Source organism: Oenanthe melanoleuca, unplaced genomic scaffold (genome assembly GCF_029582105.1).
Source record: "Oenanthe melanoleuca isolate GR-GAL-2019-014 unplaced genomic scaffold, OMel1.0 S006, whole genome shotgun sequence".
NCBI classification, from domain to species: Eukaryota; Metazoa; Chordata; class Aves; order Passeriformes; family Muscicapidae; genus Oenanthe; species Oenanthe melanoleuca.
In genome coordinates this window covers 107,043-124,202 of record NW_026612655.1, presented here as the reverse complement: position 1 = coordinate 124,202, position 17,160 = coordinate 107,043, and the positions used below count along the sequence as shown (strand labels likewise).

Genomic DNA, 17,160 nt, shown 5'->3' with positions numbered 1-17,160 from the left:
CCCTCACCCTGCTCCAGCTGCCAGACATCCTTCCTGCCCTGGGGAACCCAAACCAGGCCCCAGTGACCTGGATAATCCACGTCCTTGATGTCCTGGTCACACAGCCCTGGCCCCTTGTCCCTGTGTCAGGCTCTGGGGTTGGTTTGTGGAACATCCTTGGGGGAGGCTGTGGCTCCAGGTGGAGCAGGGGGATACAGAGGGACAGGGGACCCTGCTGGCCATGAACAGCATTGGACTTCTCTGGGGAAACTGTGAGGGGGGACTGCAGCAGTGTGACCAGCCAGGGTCACCTCCTACAGGCTGAATTGGAGGCATTGCAGGTCAGGGACACCCAGTCTGTGTCTGGAATGCTCAGCAGATGCTCAGCCCGGGCAGCTCCTGCAGCCCCAGGGCCAGCCCTGCTGCCCAGCACAGCAACAGAGAGCTGGCCCTGGGGCTCCTCAGGCAGCTGCTGCTGCCCCAGGGACAGGGCAGCCTCTGTCAGGGCTCCTCTGCACCCCCAAGGGCTCCTGCTCTGCTCCTGGCACATGCCAGCTGCCCACAGAGCCTTTGCCAGGGAACACGTCTGTGCTGGCCTGAGCAGCCATTGCTGCAGCCCCTGCCCTGCTCCCCAGAGCCCCGAGCTGGGGCTGCTGCTCTGCAGAGCAGGGGGGCTGTGCTGCCCGGGGCCCTGGGCTGCCTCTGCTGGGCTCTGCTGCTCAGCCTGGGACACAGAGGCAGCTGATGGTGCTCCCTGCACTGACCCCCTCCCACACAGGCTCTGCTGGGGCCATGCAGGGGCTCAGAGGTGCCTGCCTTGTTCCAGCGCTGCCAGATGGCCTTGGGGCTGCCCTGCATCCTCCTGGGGAAGGTCCCTGAGGCTCAGAGCACTCAGTGCCCAGACTCCTCTCCCTGTGCCTGCTGTGTCCCTGGGGCTGCAGAGCTCTCCTGGGTCACAGCAGACATTCAGTCCTTGATCTCGGGGTGATCCCAGCCTGGACTGGCCTGTGTCCAGTGAGCTCCACTCCCTGCTGCTCCCTGGCACACCCTGTCCCTGCAGGTCCCCTGTGCTGTCCTGGCAGCTCCCAAGGCCCTGCAGACAAACATTGCCCTGCCATCAGCCCTGGCACAAGCTGCAGAGCCCCAGCAAGGTTCAGCACAGACCATTCACCATCTAATGGGCACTGGCCACAAACAAGCCAAACCTGACCCAGGCCTGAGTGCCCTGAAGGCCACACTGGGACCCTGATCTCATCCCACTGAGCCCTGGGAAAACAGGGAACACAAGGAGCCTCCTCAGAGTCTGTTCCTTGGGCCTGTTCCTGAGAGTGACTCTGGAGGAGAGCAAAGCCTTCCTGCCCTGCCCTCAGGAGATCCCTTTGCTGGTGGAGCTGCTGTGCTGGAGCCCAGCTGTGTCCCAGCTGTGCCCATGGCCTGTCCCTGCCTGTGCTCACAGCACGGACACGCAGCAGGACAGTGACCAAGCTGCCAGAGCACTGCGGCCTTACAGCCACAGAAGGGCTGGCAAGGAGAGGGTGGAGTTGGGAAGAGCAGATGTGGGAAGAGCCAGGGCCATTGTCCCTGGCTGTGATGCTGTGCTGAGAGTGCCTTCCCTCCACCTCTGCTCACAGGCACTGCCCTGCAGAGATAGAGAAGGGCTGATGAAAAAGCCTCGGACATGCAAGTCAGGGCATGGACTTGTTTTTATTGAAATGCACAGGGAACAAGCATCCTAAAAGTCATTAAATTTCAGAGGAATCTTCTTGAATCCCAATTTCAGCTCTTTTTTTGCCTGCAGGAGTGTTGGAGTCTGTAAGTCAAGAATCTCTCTGAAGAATTCAGAGAGAAATCAGAGTGCAGGGATTGAATTAAAACCTTTGGATGGATTCAAGTATGTTAAGTCACTCACACATAAAGTAGAGATGTACATTTAAGTTTTGGAATAAATAAGCAAGTAAGTAAGTAATTAGGAATATGCTTTAAGTGCTTTTAGGGAGTAAAACGTCTTAGATGCCAGAGTAGAAGAGTAGAAGTGTGAGTTTTAGTGAAGGTGGAAAAACCTAGTCCTAGATACTAGTGTTTCCATGGAGGTTGCAGGAACATAGTTTTAGACATAATCAAACTGTAGTAAGAAGATTGCTTACATTTTTCAGATAGAATAAGATAGACCATATGCATAGTTTATATATAACCTAGCATGCTAAAATACTAGAATTCTAATAGGTTAAGTGTGGGAGTCCAGGGTGTTCCCCAGGCTTCCCTGGGGGCCTCAAGACCCCCCTGGCAGGGTCCCCAAAGATCCCCAAATGAGACCCAAGTGTCTCAGGGGCTGGATTTAACTCCTTGGAACAATCTACCAACATTGAGGGAAGAAATGCAAGCCACAAAAATAAATAGGGTGTAAATTAGACTGTTAGAATGTAGAATAAGCCGATTTCTAAGAATGTTTATATTAAGGGGCTCGTGGCCAACATGGAGGATTAGGGGCTTGGTGTACTTCTTCTATCTTCTTCATGCCACCCATGTTGAATGACATGCTGGGACTCTCAGATTGGATGGGGACAAAACTAGACAGTGTAATAAGATTGTAGTGTATTGGGAAATAATTGTAAATATCTAGTGCGTAATTTAAAGTATAAAAGATAAGTCATGCCTCTGCCAGGCAGATTTCGTCCTGGACGTCTGGCTGAACAGACTGCTGTTCTCTGGACAAAGAATTCCTGAGATAAGAAACAATAAACAACCTTGAAACCTCTGAGAACAGCCTCCTGCAGTCTCTCTTCGGTGGGTGTCAGAAAAAACCTGAATTCCAGATCACCTTCATGTCCTCCTGAGGTGCTCTCAAGCATAACGAGACACCTCAGGCCGTGACAGTTAAGAAGTAGTGTTTTGAGTTTTTGTCTTTAGTTTGTTGGGAAGTTTCTATAAAAGAATCTTTTGGGGAATCTTTTTTCGCTTTTGCACTTCACTTCACTTTGCCTTTTGATTTTGTTCCTGCTCTCTCGCCACCATCATCATCACCCGAAGAAAATCGGAGCTGCCGCAGCAACATCAGCTTCCTGGGACCTTGACAGGAGCATTTCTACTTCTCATTGGGGTGCTATACCAAAACCTACGCTTGTGACTCTTTGCCTTTTGAGACGGATGTGCCTTTGCAATAAACAACTTTATAGTAATTATCTGCTTGGCTCGTTAAAGAAGACAATCACAACCAGACAAATGGTGCCTAGAGCATTGGAGAGTTAACCCCACAGATGAGAAGGCCAGTTCTTTTCCACAGAAATGGAAGCACAGAGCCCCAGTGTTTGGAATGCAGGTGAGAGCCAGCCCTCAGGAAGCCAAGGCCAGCCAAACCTGTCTGCAATGGCAGCTTTAGTGTAGGAGCAATCTTTGGATATAGGACTTCTGGAGGGGGAATCTCAATTTCAGCCATGGGCACCTGGAGAAGAAGGACAGCTTTTTCCCACTGGAAGGAAATCATACAGCCCCAGTGTTTCAGGGGTAGGTGAGCAGTAGCCACCAGAGGCCAAGACCAGCCAGATCCATCTGTCCTGGTAGCTTTTGTCTGGGAGCAATCCCTGGTTACACAGAATTTTGGAGGCCAAATTCCAATTTCATCCATGAGTGCCTTGACAAGGATGGCTCTTTCCTATAGGAAAAAGCATGGAGCCCCAGTGTCTCAGGGCAAATTAGGGGAGACCACCAGTTGCCAAGGTCAGCCAGACTTGTCTGTTTTGGCAGCTATCGGTGTGGAGAAACTCTTGTGGATAGGAATTTTAAAGGAAGATACCAATTTTGGCCATGAGTTTCTGTGCAGGAGGGACAGTTCTTTTCCATAGGAAGGAAAGCACTGAGCCCCAGTGTTTGAAGGCAGGTGAGAGCAAGCTCTCAGGAAGACAAGGGCACTCAGGCCTGTTGGTAATGACATCTTTTTGTCTGGGAGCAATCCCTGTATATTGGGAATTTTGGAGGTGGAATCCTGTTTTGACCATGGGTGCCTGGATGAAAAGGACAGCTCTTTTCTATTTGAAGGAAAGCCCAGAGCTTCAGTGTTGAAGGGGCACATGAGAAGAGACCCTCGACATGCCAAGGGCAGTTGGACCAGTCAGGCCAAGCCAACCACACCTGTTCTCTTGGTTCCCTTGGATCCATGGGGCCCTGCAGAGTCACAATGGTTGTGTCATATTGGATCCTTGGTTCCATGAGGCTCAGATGTGTCACACTGGCCTCTTTTTCTATGGGGCTCCACAGTGTCACAATGGTCCCTTGTTTCCATGAGGCCTTGCAGTGTCACAGGGTCTCCTTGGTGCCACAGTATCACAATGGACCCTTGGTTTCCTGGGAACTCACAATGTCAGAAGAGTCTCCTTGGTTCCATTAGGCCCTGAAGAGCCCCTTCATTCAACGAGGCCTCAAAGAGTCATCCTGGCCTCCAGGATTCCATGAGGCCCCACAGTGTCACAATGGACCTTTGGTTCCATGGGGTCCTGCACTGTTACATGAATCCTTAGTTCCATGGGGCTTGTAGTGTCACCATGGACTCCTTGGTTCAATGGTGCCACACAGAGAGAAAATCATCCCTTGGCCCGACAGGACCCCATAGTGTCACAATGGTTCTTTGGTCAATGAGGCCTGTAGTGTTACAATGGTATCCATTATTCCATAAGGCCTTGCAATGTCACACCAGACCATTGGTTTCACTGAACTCCACAGTGACACTACAGTCCCCTTGGCTCCACAAGGCTCAGAAGTGCATCAATGGCCCTTTGGTTTCAAAAGACCTCAAAGTGTAAAAATGGCCCACAGGGTTCCATGAGACCCTGCTGTGTCACAAAGCACCTTTGGTTCCATGGTGCCCAATAGTGTCACAATGGTATCCTTGGTTCCACGATGCCAGAATGGACTCTCCATCCCATACAGACCCACACTGTTCACTATAGTGCCCTTGATTCCATGAGGCCCTGCCATGCTGTAATGGCCTCTGGTGTTCCAGTGGGTCCCAAAGTGTCAGAATAGTCTCCATCATTCCATGAGGCTTCGTAATGTCACTGTGCTCCCCTTGGCTCCATAGGGCCCCACAGGGTAACAATGGACTTCTGCTTCCATGAGTTCCTCAGTCTCAATGGCTCATGGCTCCATGAGGCCAAGCAGTTTAACAACAAACCCTTGGTTCCATGAGTCCTTGCTTTGTAACAATGGACCCTTGGTTCCATGAGCTTCTGTAGTGTCACCATGATCTCCTGGGATGCGCATTGTCACAATGGACAATTGATTCCATGGGATCCTGCTGTGCCACAATAAACCCTTCAATAAACCCTTTGTGCCATGAGGTTCTGGAGTGTCACAGTGGTCTCTCTGATTCAACAAGGCCTTGGAGTGTCACAGTGGTCTCCCTGCTTAAACGAGGCTTAAACAGTGGCCCCTGGGTTCCCTTCTGAGGAGTGCTACCCCCTCACAGACACAGCATGGTTCTGTCGCCCCCCGCACTCAGGCACTGCTCTCCCTTGTGAACACAACCCGGTACTGCAGCCCTCCCCCTCCTTGAACAGTGCTGCCTCCTTGTGGACCCAGCCTGGTACTGCAACCGCCTGCTATCTGTGGAGTGTTGCCCCCTTTCAAACAGAGCATGGTATTTCAGCCCCACCTGCTGGGCACTGCTGCCCCTTTGTGGACACATCCCGGTACTACAGCTGCCCCACTCCCCCCAGCATTGCTGCCCCTTTGTGCACACAGTCCAACACCGAAGTCCTTCCCCTTGGGCAGCGCTGCCTCCTTGTGGGCACAGCATGGTACTGCAGCCCCTCCCTTCCAAGTAGTGCTGGCCATTTGTGGACACAACCCAGTACTGCAGCCTCCCTCCTTCTGAGCACTGCTGCCCCCTTTTAGACACAACTCAGTACTGCAGCCTCCCTCCTTCTGAGCAGTGTTGCCCTATGGGGTACCCAGCCCAGTATTGCAGCCCCCTCCCACCCAACAGCCCCCCCCCTCCCCCCCCCACCCAGCAGTGCTGTTTTTTTGTGGACACAGCATGGTACTGCACCCTCCAATTCTGAGTACTGCTACTCCCTCCTGGACACAGCCCACAACCTGGTAGTGCAGAAAACACGTCAGAGCAGTGCTCTTGAGTTGTGGACACAGCATGGTACTGCAGACCACACCACCCCCGAGAAGTTCTGCCCCCTTGTGAAAAAAAACTCTCCACTAACAGCGCTGCTCCCCTATAGACTCCACCTGGTACTGCAGACCAACATTTTGAGGAGTGCTGCTTCCTTGTGGACACAGCATGGTACTGCAGCCCCCTCTTATCTGAGTAGTGCTGCCCCATTCTGGACATAGCCTATTACTGCAGCCCCCCATTTTTGATTAGTGCTGCCTCCTTGTGGACACAGCCTGGTACTGCAGCCCCCTTCCCGAGCAGTGCTACCCTGTTGTGGATACAGCTAGGTACTTCTGCCTGAAGCCCACCCCCCACCTGAGCGGTGCTGCCCCCTTCTGCACACAACCTGGTCCTGCAGGCCTCCCCACCGAGCAATGCTGTCCCCTTGTGGACACAGCAAGGTACTGCAGCCCCCCCTCCCCCTAAGCAGTCCTGCCCCCTCGTGGACAAAACCAGGAACTGCAGCCACCCCCTCAGGAGTGCTGCCCATTTGTGGACCCAGCATGGTAGTGAAGCCCCCCCTTTTCCGATTACTGCTGCCCCTTTGGTGACACAACCCAGTATTGCAGCCCCTCTCCTCTGAGCAAAGCTGCCCCCGTGTATGCATAGCAGGGTACTGCAGCCCCCCCCGCCTTTCGTGTAGGGCTGCCCTCATGGGGACACAACCCAGTACTGCAGTCCCCCCTCTCCGAGCAGTGCTGTCCCATTGTGGACACAGCATGCACTGCAGACCACACCTCTCCTGAGGAGTCCTGCCCCCTTGTGAACAACACTCAGCACTGCAGCCCCCACCCTTCCACAAGCTGTGCTGCTGCCTTCTGGACACAGCCCGGTACTGCAGCCCCCATCCCCCGAGCAGAGCTGCCCCTTTTGTGGATACAGCATGGTACTTCAGCCTCCTCCTTCTAAGCAGTGCTGCCCCCTTTGGGACACAGCCCAATATTGTACCCGCTCCCTACTGAGCAGTGCTGCCTCCTTGTCAACACAGCATGGTACTGCAGACCCTGCCCTCCCTGAGCAGTGCTGTGCATTGGTGGACACAACCCAGTACTGCAGGCCCCCCCTTCCTTGTAGTGCTGCCCCATTGTGGGCACAACAGGGTACTGCAGCGCCCCTCTCCAAGCAGTGCTGTCCCCCTGGGGACACAATCCGATACTGCGGCCCCCCACTTTGACCAGTCCTGTCCTGTTGTGGACACACCATAATGCTGCAACCCCTCCCTCGCCTCTCTAGCAGTGCTGTCCCCTTTTGGATACAGCCTGGTACTGCAGCTGCTTACTTCTGAGCAGTGCTGCCCCCTTCTGGACACAGCTAAGTATTGCAGGCCCCCATTCTGTGCGGTGCTGTTCCCTAGTGGACTCAGTAAGGCACTGCAGCCCTCCCCCCACCAAGCAGTGCTGACCCCTTGTGATCACAACATGGTACTGCAGCCCATTCCCCCCAGGCAGTACTGTGCCCTTGTGGACAGAACTCTGTATGGCAACCCCCTCGTGGACACACCCCTCGAACAGTACTCCCTCTCTTATGGACACAGCTGGGTACTGCAGCACCTCCTTTCCAAGTAGTGCTGTGCCTTGTGAACACACCCCTGTACTGCAGCCCCTCCCTCCGAGGAGTCCTCTCCCCTTGTGGACACTGCATGGTACTGCAGCCCTGCTACCCTCCCCCTAGCAGTGCTGCCCCCTTGTGGACACAAGGCGCTACTGCAGATCCCTCCCCTACTGAGGAGTTCTGCCTGTTTGTGGACAAAACTCGGCACTACACCCCCCCAACACCCTGAGCAGTACAGTCCCTTTGTAGACACAGCATGGTACTGCTCTCCCCTCCCAGAGCAGTGCTGTCCCCTTGTGGACAGAACCAGGTATTGTAACCCCCCCCTCCTGAGCACTGCTGTGCAAAGGGTGCAGTCAGTTGGGTGTGGTCACTGGTTGTGGACAAGATGTGTGGTCAGTGGGTGTGGTGAGTTGGGTTGTCATTGGGGTGTGGTTAGTGGGTGTGGTCACTGGCTGTGGTGAGTGGAGGCGGTCAGTGAATGTGGTCAGTTGGGTAGTCAGTGGAGTCAGTCGGGCTGGTCATTGGGCATGGTCAGTTCGGTGCAGTCAGAGGAGTCATTTGGTGGGTCAGTGGGGTTTGGTCAGTGGGTGTGGGCAGCGGGTGTGGGCACTGGGTGTGGACAGTGGGTACTTTCATTGGGGTGGTCATTGAGGTGTGGTCACTGGGGGTTGTCTTTAGGGTGGTAATTGGTGTGTAGTCAGGGGGTACGGTCATTGAGGTGTGGTCAGTGGGTGTATGCTCATTGGGGTGTGTTTGGGGGGTGTAGCCAGTGGGTGTGGTCATTGGGTTGTTGCCATTGCTTTTTTGCATATGAGTGTGGTCACTGTGTGTGGCCACTGGTTATGGTCACTTGGGGTGTTTTAGTGGGGGTATGGTCACTTTGGAGGTCATTGGGGTGTGGTCAGTTGCTGCAGTCAGCGAGTGTAGTCAGTGGGAGTGGTCAGTGGGTGTGGAATGTGGGTGTGGTCAGTGGTTGTAGTCAGTTGGGTGGTCACTTGGTCTGGTTAGTGGGTGTGGTCAGTGGGCGTGGTCAGTTGGTGTGGTAAATTTGGGATGGTCATTGGGGAGGTGCTTGGCCAAGGCAAAAGGAGGCTCCCTGTGTGCCCTGCTCCCCTCTCCCTGAGCTCCTGAGAGCTCTGCAGCCCCTGCTGTCATCCCATCTGCCCAGGCCAGCACAACAGCCCCAGCCTTGAGGCCCTCCAGAGCTGCTCCTGCTCCAGGCCCAGGGCCCATCCCAGAGCTGGGGCAGCCACAAAGCTGTGCCCATTTCTGTTCATTCCTGCTCAGATGAAGATGGATCCTCAGCCACTTGGAGGTTGCTGATGAATTTTACTACTCCAGAGGCCTCTTCTTTCTTGAGCTCTTCAGTGTAGGAATTCAGTGACAGAGACTCATAAACATTTGTGCAAAACACCCAAACAAGCGAAGCTCCAGGGAATAATTTCAGTTTCCAATTATTTTGTTGTTAATTGGACAAATTTCAGAAGTATATTCAAAGTGAATATACTATACTGAAAACAATCCAGAGATAACTGTTTGGTCTTGTTGTCTTTTCTGTTCATAGATTGATATCAGCAAAGTACAATTGATTTTGACCACCAGCACCTTCTAATGCAGTCTGAATAGATATGAAAATCAAGACCCTTCATGCCTGACAATCAATCACACTTTGTCACCAGCCCCCTCCCCACTATTTCCCTCATCCAAGCCCTGGAACTCCTATGGATCAGGAATGGTCTGGCCAGCAGGACCAGGGCAGTGATTCTTCCTTTGTGCTGGGCACTGGTTGGGAAGAACCTGGACTGCTGTGTCCAGTTCTGGCCTCCCCATTTAGGAAGGACATGAAGAGGCTGGAGTGTGTCCAGAGAAGGGCAACAAGGCTTCTCAGGGGTCTGGAACACAAGTGATGAGAGGAGTGTCTGAGGGATCTGGGGATGTTTATCCTGGAGAAGAGGGGGTTCAGGGGAGACCTCATCATTCTCTGCAACTCCCTGAAAAGAGGGTGCAGCCAGGTGGGGGTCAGGCTGTTCTTCCAGAGAACAGTGATTGGAAAAAGAAGGCACAGCCTTAAAGATGCGGAAGGGGATGTTTAGGCAGGACATTAGGAAATATTCTTCACAAAAAGGGTGATTGGGAATTGGAATGGGCTGCCCAGGGAGGTGGGTGAGTCACCGTCCCTGGAAGTGTTTCAGGAAAGACTGGATGTGGCACTGAGTGCCATGGTCTGGGTGACAAGGTGGTGTTGGGTCACAGGTTGGCCTTGATGCTCTCAAAGGTCTTTTCCAGCCTGGGTGATTCTGTGATGATTGTGACACTGCAGGGCCCTGGGAAGCAAGGGGCCATTGTGACATTGCAGGGCCTCATGGAACTGAGAGGACCAGAGTGACACTGTGCACGACATGGCACCACAGAGCCAAGGGGCCACTGTGACACTGTGGGGACACATGGAAGCAAGGAGTCCATGGTGACACTCTGGGTCCTCGTGGAACCACAGAGGCCACTGTGACACTGCAGGGCCTTGTGGAACCAAGGGGCCATTGTGGCACTGCAGAACCAAGGAGAGCCTTGTGAGAGCCTGGGGCCCAATGGAATCAAGGGGCCATTGTCCCACTGCAAGGACTCTTGGAACTAAGGGAACAATTGTGACACTGTGGTGCCCCATGGAACCAAGGGTCTCTCGTGACACTGCAGGATCTTGTGTAACCAGGGCTCCATTGTGACACTGCAGCACCAAGGAATTCATGGTGGCACTCAGAGACCTCATGGAACCAAGGATCCACTGTGACACTGCAGGGCCTTTGGGAACCAAGGGACTATTGGGACACTGTGGGGCCCAAGGATCCAAAGGACACCAAGATGTACCATGGAACCAAATGGACATTGTGACACTGGGAGGCCTCATGGAATCATGGAGACCATTGTGACACTCTACAGCCTCATGGAACCATGGACACACCAAGGTGGCTGGGAGATTTCATCTGCTGCAGGGTAGGAGGACACTGCAGAGGGACCTGGACAGGCTGGATCCAGGGCCCAAATCCAAAAAGGTTATAACAAATGCTGGGTCCTGCACTTTGGCCACAACAACCCCTGCATTGCTACAGGCTGGGGACAGAGTGGCTGGACAGCAGCCAGGCAGAAAAGACCTGGGAGCACTGATGGACAGCAGGCTGGACATGAGCCAGCAGTGTGCCCAGGTGGACAGGAAGGCCAGTGGCACCTGGCCTGGATCAGGAATGGTGTGACCAGCAGGACCAGGGAAGTGATTATTCCCCTGTGCTCGGCGCTGGTTGGGCAACACCTTGGGTGCTGTGTCCAGTTCTGGGCCCCCACTTTAGGAAGGACATGGAGGGGCTGGAGCGTGTCCAGAGAAGGGCAACAAGGCTGGTGAGGGGTCTGGAACACAAGTCCTGTGAGGAGCGGCTGAGGGATCTGGGGTTGTCTAACCTGGAGAAGAGGAGTCTCAGGGGAGACCTCATCACTCTCTACAACCCCTGACAGGAGGGTGCAGCCGGGGCATTGGGCTCTTCTGCCAGGGAACAGGGACAGGACAAGAGGGAAAGACTTAAGCTGCACAAGGAGATGTTTATGCTGGACATTAGGAAATATTCTCCACAGAAATGTGATTGGGCATTGGAATGGGCGGCCCAGGGAGGTGGGGGAGTCTCTGTCCCTGGAAGTGTTTCAGGAAAGACTGGATGTGGCACTGAGTGCCATGGTCTGGGTGACAAGGTGGTGTTGGGTCACAGGTTGGACTTGATGCTCTCAAAGGTCTTTTCCAGCCTGGGTGATTCTGTGATGATTGTGACACTGCAGGGCCCTGGGGAAGCAAGGGGCCATTGTGACACTGTGGGGCCTCGTGGAACTGAGAGGACCAGAGTGACACTGTGCACGACATGGCACCACAGAGCCAAGGGGCCACTGTGACACTGTGGGGACACATGGAAGCAAGGAGTCCATGGTGACACTCTGGGTCCTCGTGGAACCACAGAGGCCACTGTGACACTGCAGGGCCTTGTGGAACCAAGGGGCCGTTGTGCCACTTCAGAACCAAGGAGAGCCTTGTGAGAGCCTGGGGCCCAATGGAATCAAGGGGCCATTGTTCCACTGCAAGGACTCTTGGAACTGAGGGAACAATTGTGACACTGTGGTGCCCCATGGAACCAAGGGTCCCTCGTGACACTGCAGGATCTTGTGGAACCAGTGCTCCATTGTGACACTGCAGCACCAAGAAATTCATGGTGGCACTTGGAGGCCTCACAGAGCCAAGAGGCCACTGTGACACTGCAGGGCCTTGTGGGACCATGCAGAGCATTGTGACAGAGCCGGACCTCGTGTAATGATGGGGCCCCTGTGACATTGCAGGGCTGTGTGGAACAAAGGGGCCAGTGCTGCTCCTCAGGGAGTCATGGAATGAAGGAAACATGTTTGACACCATGGTGCCCCTTGGGACCAAGAGGCCCTTGTGACACTGTTGAACCAAGGAGAGCATTACTGCACTGTGAGACATCATGGAACCAAGGATCCACTGCGACACTGCAGGGCCTTGGAGAGCCTAGGGACTATTGTGACACTGTGGTGCCCAAGGATCCAAGGGACTTTGTGACACCAAGAAGTACCATGGAACCAAATGGACATTGTGACACTGGGAGGCCACATGGAATCATGGAGACCATTGTGACACTCTACAGCCTCATGGAACCATGGACACACCAAGGTGGCTGGGAGATTTCATCTGCTGCAGGGTAGGAGGACACTGCAGAGGGACCTGGACAGGCTGGATCCAGGGCTCAAATCCAACAAGGTTATAACAAATGCTGGGTCCTGCACTTTGGCCACAACAACCCGTGCAGTGCTCCAGGCTGGGGACAGAGTGGCTGGACAGCAGCCAGGCAGAAAAGACCTGGGAGCGCTGATGGACAGCAGGCTGGACATGAGCCAGCAGTGTGCCCAGGTGGACAGGAAGGCCAGTGGCACCTGGCCTGGATCAGGAATGGTGTGACCAGCAGGACCAGGGCAGTGATTATTCCCCTGTGCTCGGTGCTGGTTGGGCAACACCTTGGGTGCTGTGTCCAGTTCTGGGCCCCCACTTTAGGAAGGACACGGAGGGGCTGGAGGGTGTCCAGAGAAGGGCAACAAGGCTGGTGAGGGATCTGGAACACAAGTCCAGTGAGGAGAAGATGAGGAAGCTGAGGATGTTTATACTGGAGAAGAGGATGCTCAGAGGAGACCTCACCACGCTCTACAACTCCCTGATAAGAGGGTGCAGCCAGGTGGGGTCAGGCTCTATGCCCAGGGAACAGTGACAAGACAAGGGGACCCAGCCATAAAGCAGCACCAGGAAGGTTTAGGCTGGACATGAGGAAATATTCTTCAAAAAAAGGATGATTGGGAATTGGAAAGGGCTGCCCAGGGAGGTCCAATACTCAGTCTGCACACGGCAGCCTTGAGCTCCTGGTTCCTCAGACTGTAGATGAGGGGGTTCAGGGCTGGAGGCACCACAGGATACAGAACTGACTGTGCCAGATCCAGGGATGGGAACAAACTTTCTGGCTGACTGCAGAGGCCACGACAAACCTGAGTGGTTTCCCTTGTGTCCCCCAGTCCTTGCTGGCCCCAGGGGCTGATGGCATTTGTGCTCACTCAGCTCCATCTCCCCACAGCAGCACCATGGGGGTGCTGACGCCTGCTCTGTGCAGTGCAAACAGGGGCTCCTGAGCCAGTGCTGCCGTGTCTGTGCCTGCAAGGATGGGGCACCTGTGTGAGCTGGGGGAGAGGCCAGGGCTGCAGAGGGGGGATGTTGTTGGCAGGTGCATGAGGACGCTCTGGGAGGCTGCCCTGGGGTGTCCAGCGCAGTGGGGATGGATCAGCCCCTGCTCTGCTGCTCCTTGCCAGGGTCTCCCCCTTGCAGGGACCTTGCAGAGCACCAGCCATGCTGTTTGCCCCCAGCCTGCCCACGGCCAGCCTGGGGCTGCTCTCAGGGGTTTTCTCTGCTCAGCATTGGCCTGGCCAAGTGTTGTGGAGAGAGCCTGGCCAAGGAGCCTGGAGCCCCCAGGCCCTGCCCTGAGGCGTCAGCGCTGCCCCAGCAGTGCCCATGGCCTGTCCCTGCTGCAGCCCCGGCACTGCCACCCCCAGGGCTGTGCCCGGCCCCGAGAGCACTCAGGCCCTGCAGCAACACGAGGGGCAGGAGGGCAGCGGGGCAGTGGCACGGGAGCAGCTCTGGCAACACCAAGTGCTGCTGCTGCTGGGCACAGCTGCTGTGCCAGCACTGATCTGCCCCAGCTCTGCACACAGACATTACTGCTGCAGCTTCAGGGAAGGGAACAAAAGGGGCAACTCTGGAGAAAACTTTTCTGGGACATCCTTTATTTTGTATAATGCCTCCAAGAGGGCAACCCCTTATTGACATAGTCGGTGGCCACAGGAAAGGTGGACAGAAAATATAATGTGAAAGAGCAAAAATAATGACATTTCTTTGTGCCTAATATTAAAAAACTAAAACAAGGGAAGGAACAAACCCTCAACTAAATCAATGGAACCATCAAATATTATTTATATTACAAGAGATTTGCAGAAATTATCCAGCAGTTTAATGTTCCTGAAATCCTTTAGTCATCAGTGTCCACACTGCAGCTTTGAGCTCCTGGTTCCTTAGGCTGTAGATGAGGGGGTTCAGGGCTGGAGGCACCACCGAGTACAGAACTGACAGTGACATATCCAGGGATGGGGAGGAGATGGAGGGGGGCTTCAGGTAGGCAAAGAATGCTGTGCTGACAAACAGGGAGAGAACAACCAGGTGAGGGAGGCAGGTGGAAAAGGCTTTGTGCCGTCCCTGCTCAGAGGGGATCCTCAGCACAGCCCTGAAGATCTGCACATAGGAGAAAATAATGAACACAAAACAACCGAAATATAAACAAACACTAACAGCAAGGAGACCAAGTTCCCTGAGATAGGAATTTGAGCAGGAGAGCTTGAGGATGTGTGGGATTTCACAGAAGAACTGGCCCAGGGCATTGCCATGGCACAGGGGCAGGGAAAATGTATTGGCTGTGTGTAGCAGTGAATAGAGAAAGCCACTGGCCCAGGCAGCTGCTGCCATGTGGGCACAAGCTCTGCTGCCCAGGAGGGTCCCGTAGTGCAGGGGTTTGCAGATGGACACGTAGCGGTCGTAGCACATGATGGTCAGGAGGAAATACTCTGATCCAAGAAAGAAGACAAGCATAAAGACCTGTGCAGCACATCCTGCATAAGAGATGTTCCTGGTGTCCCAGAGGGAATTGTGCATGGCTTTGGGGACAGTGGTGCAGATGCAGCCCAGGTCAGTGAGGGCCAGGTTGAGCAGGAAGAAGAACATGGGGGTGTGCAGGTGGTGGCCGCAGGCTACGGCGCTGATGATGAGGCCGTTGCCCAGGAGGGCAGCCAGGGAGATGCCCAGGAAGAGGCAGAAGTGCAGGAGCTGCAGCTGCCGCGTGTCTGCCAGTGCCAGCAGGAGGAAGTGGCTGATGGAGCTGCTGTTGAACATTTGCAGTGTCTTGGCAAGGGGATCTGTAAGAAAAGTGATCATGGAATAGTTTGGTTTGGAGAGGACTTTAAATATCCCAGCTCAGTTTGGGGCACTTTCCCCCCCCTGCCTGCCCAGGGCTCTGCTGCCTGGAGCTGTCCCTGCCAGCAGCTGCTTCCCTGTGCCCAGGGCTGGGCCCTGCCAGTGCTGCCAGAGCCCACCGCAGCCCTGGTGGCTCAGCTCTGCCCTGCAGACCCCTCCCAGCACAGGGCACTGCCCAGGGCAGCTCTGCCTCTGCAGGCTCTGATGGCAACATCACTGCAAGCCTGAGGAGGCTGGAAGAGAGACACTGAAGCTTCCTTAAGGGGCCCTGTGCTGTTCTGTCACTGCCTGGTTTATTGTGATCTGAGAGAAAATTTTTTTAATTTCCTCAACGTTAACTGAGAGATGAATATCAATGTGCAATTTCTCATCCAGGCAGCTGAGAGCAGCAGATGAAAAAACCACGGTTTTTCTCTTATGTGCAGCTCCTGCCTTACTGTACTCCCTGTATTATCTACTTGGAAATGTTCTGGTATTAAATATCATGCTAGGAGCAGTCCTGTATAATGCAACTTCCACACCACACAAGAAGAGCACTTCCAAGCTTTACTAGCTGTCTCCTTCCACCCAGACCTTGTCCCCCTGTGCTGTGAGCAGCTCCCAGGTCTGGCTGAGAGCTGTCCCTGGCAGGCAGCAGAGTCCCTGCCCCAGCTCAGCGCCCTGGGCTGCAGGACCCTGCTCTGCAGGGCAGCCCTGGGCACCCCTGGCTGCTCTACACAAAAGAGAATCAGAGAATGTACTCACAGAGTCTGTAGGCATTGAGATGTTCCAGCTATAGGAGATCACTCCAGCAGCTGCAGCTGCCTTGTCCTGCAGCCAGAGGCTTCCTGTGTCAAGGGCTGGGAGTGATTCTGCCCCAGTCACTTCCGAGCATCTTCCCAGCCCTGACAGATTGAAGCTCTCTGTGCCTCTGTGCTGTGCCCAGGGTGGCTGCAGGCAGTGCCCCAAACATGCTGGGCTGGGAGAAGAGCTGCTCATCAAGAGAAATATGTTTTTGAAGCTCTTCTCAGTTGCCAGGGGCTCCCTTTGTGCCAGGAGCCCAGCCGAGCTCAGCAGCACAACACAGAACAAGGTTCTTTAATGACCCTCTCGGGAGTTCTAAAATCCTGAACATCAGTCCCTGAAAGGGAGCTGAAGAAACCTCTCAAGAACTCCAAGGCAGAATCGAACTCCAAAGTTTCTTGAAGTTTTAATGGGTCCCACTGAGGGACAAAACTAAGAAAGTGTCCCCAGGTTCCAGTTAGAGCAGGAAATTGGAGGCAGAGATGACAGGTGGGGACAAAGAGAAGCCAAGCCTTGGTGCCCTGGGGCACAGCAGGGTCTGTGCCACCAAGGGCTGTGAGGAGACACCTTGTCCTGAGCCACTGGCACAGCCCCAGCAAGGCTGGGCACTGTCACCCCTTGTCCTGCCCTCAGCATCCCCCACATCCCAGTGGCCTCAGGGATCTGCTGGGACCAGTCCCTGGGGAGCCTTGGTCAGGAATGGCCCTGGGGGCTCCTTCATGCTCCCAGGGACCGCAGGTTTTTCAGAGGACTTTGGGTTTTGCTTTTGCCTTGGAGTATCTAAGATCTTTGTGCAATCATGGCCTCCAATTATCTGCTTTAATTAGTCCCTTGAGAGCTTTGTATTGACATAGAGTGGAGCTCATTAATACTTAGAGATACTCAAGGTTTCAAAGGTACTTTGGATTTTCCTTTCCTCTCTGAGTCTCTGAGACATTTTTGGGCAATCATGTCCTCCAGTTCTCTCCTCCAAGGAGTCCATGAGGAGCCTGTGTTGGGGCTGGACCTCAGTGGGACCCATTAATGCTTTGAGACACTTTGGGTTTTTCTTCTGACTTGGACTCCTGGAAAGGTTTGCGCAATC

The 17,160-nt window shown here is 54.3% G+C and overlaps 1 protein-coding gene and 1 pseudogene across 1 annotated transcript; one reads left to right on the top strand and one right to left on the bottom strand.

Annotated features, from left to right (window-relative positions):
- Positions 1–17,160, top strand: part of LOC130266260 (zinc finger protein 345-like) — a 66,638-nt pseudogene that overhangs the window by 11,270 nt on the left and 38,208 nt on the right.
- On the bottom strand, positions 14,280–15,304 carry LOC130266261 (olfactory receptor 14C36-like). The gene has a single exon (XM_056515585.1). The coding sequence runs from the start codon at positions 15,252–15,254 to the stop codon at positions 14,280–14,282; it is 975 nt and encodes a 324-aa protein (XP_056371560.1). The 5' UTR covers positions 15,255–15,304.

Coding starts and splice junctions, on each gene's coding strand:
- LOC130266261 (XM_056515585.1), bottom strand. CDS start 15,254: ATGATCACTTTTCTTACAGATCCCCTTGCCAAGACACTGCAAATGTTC.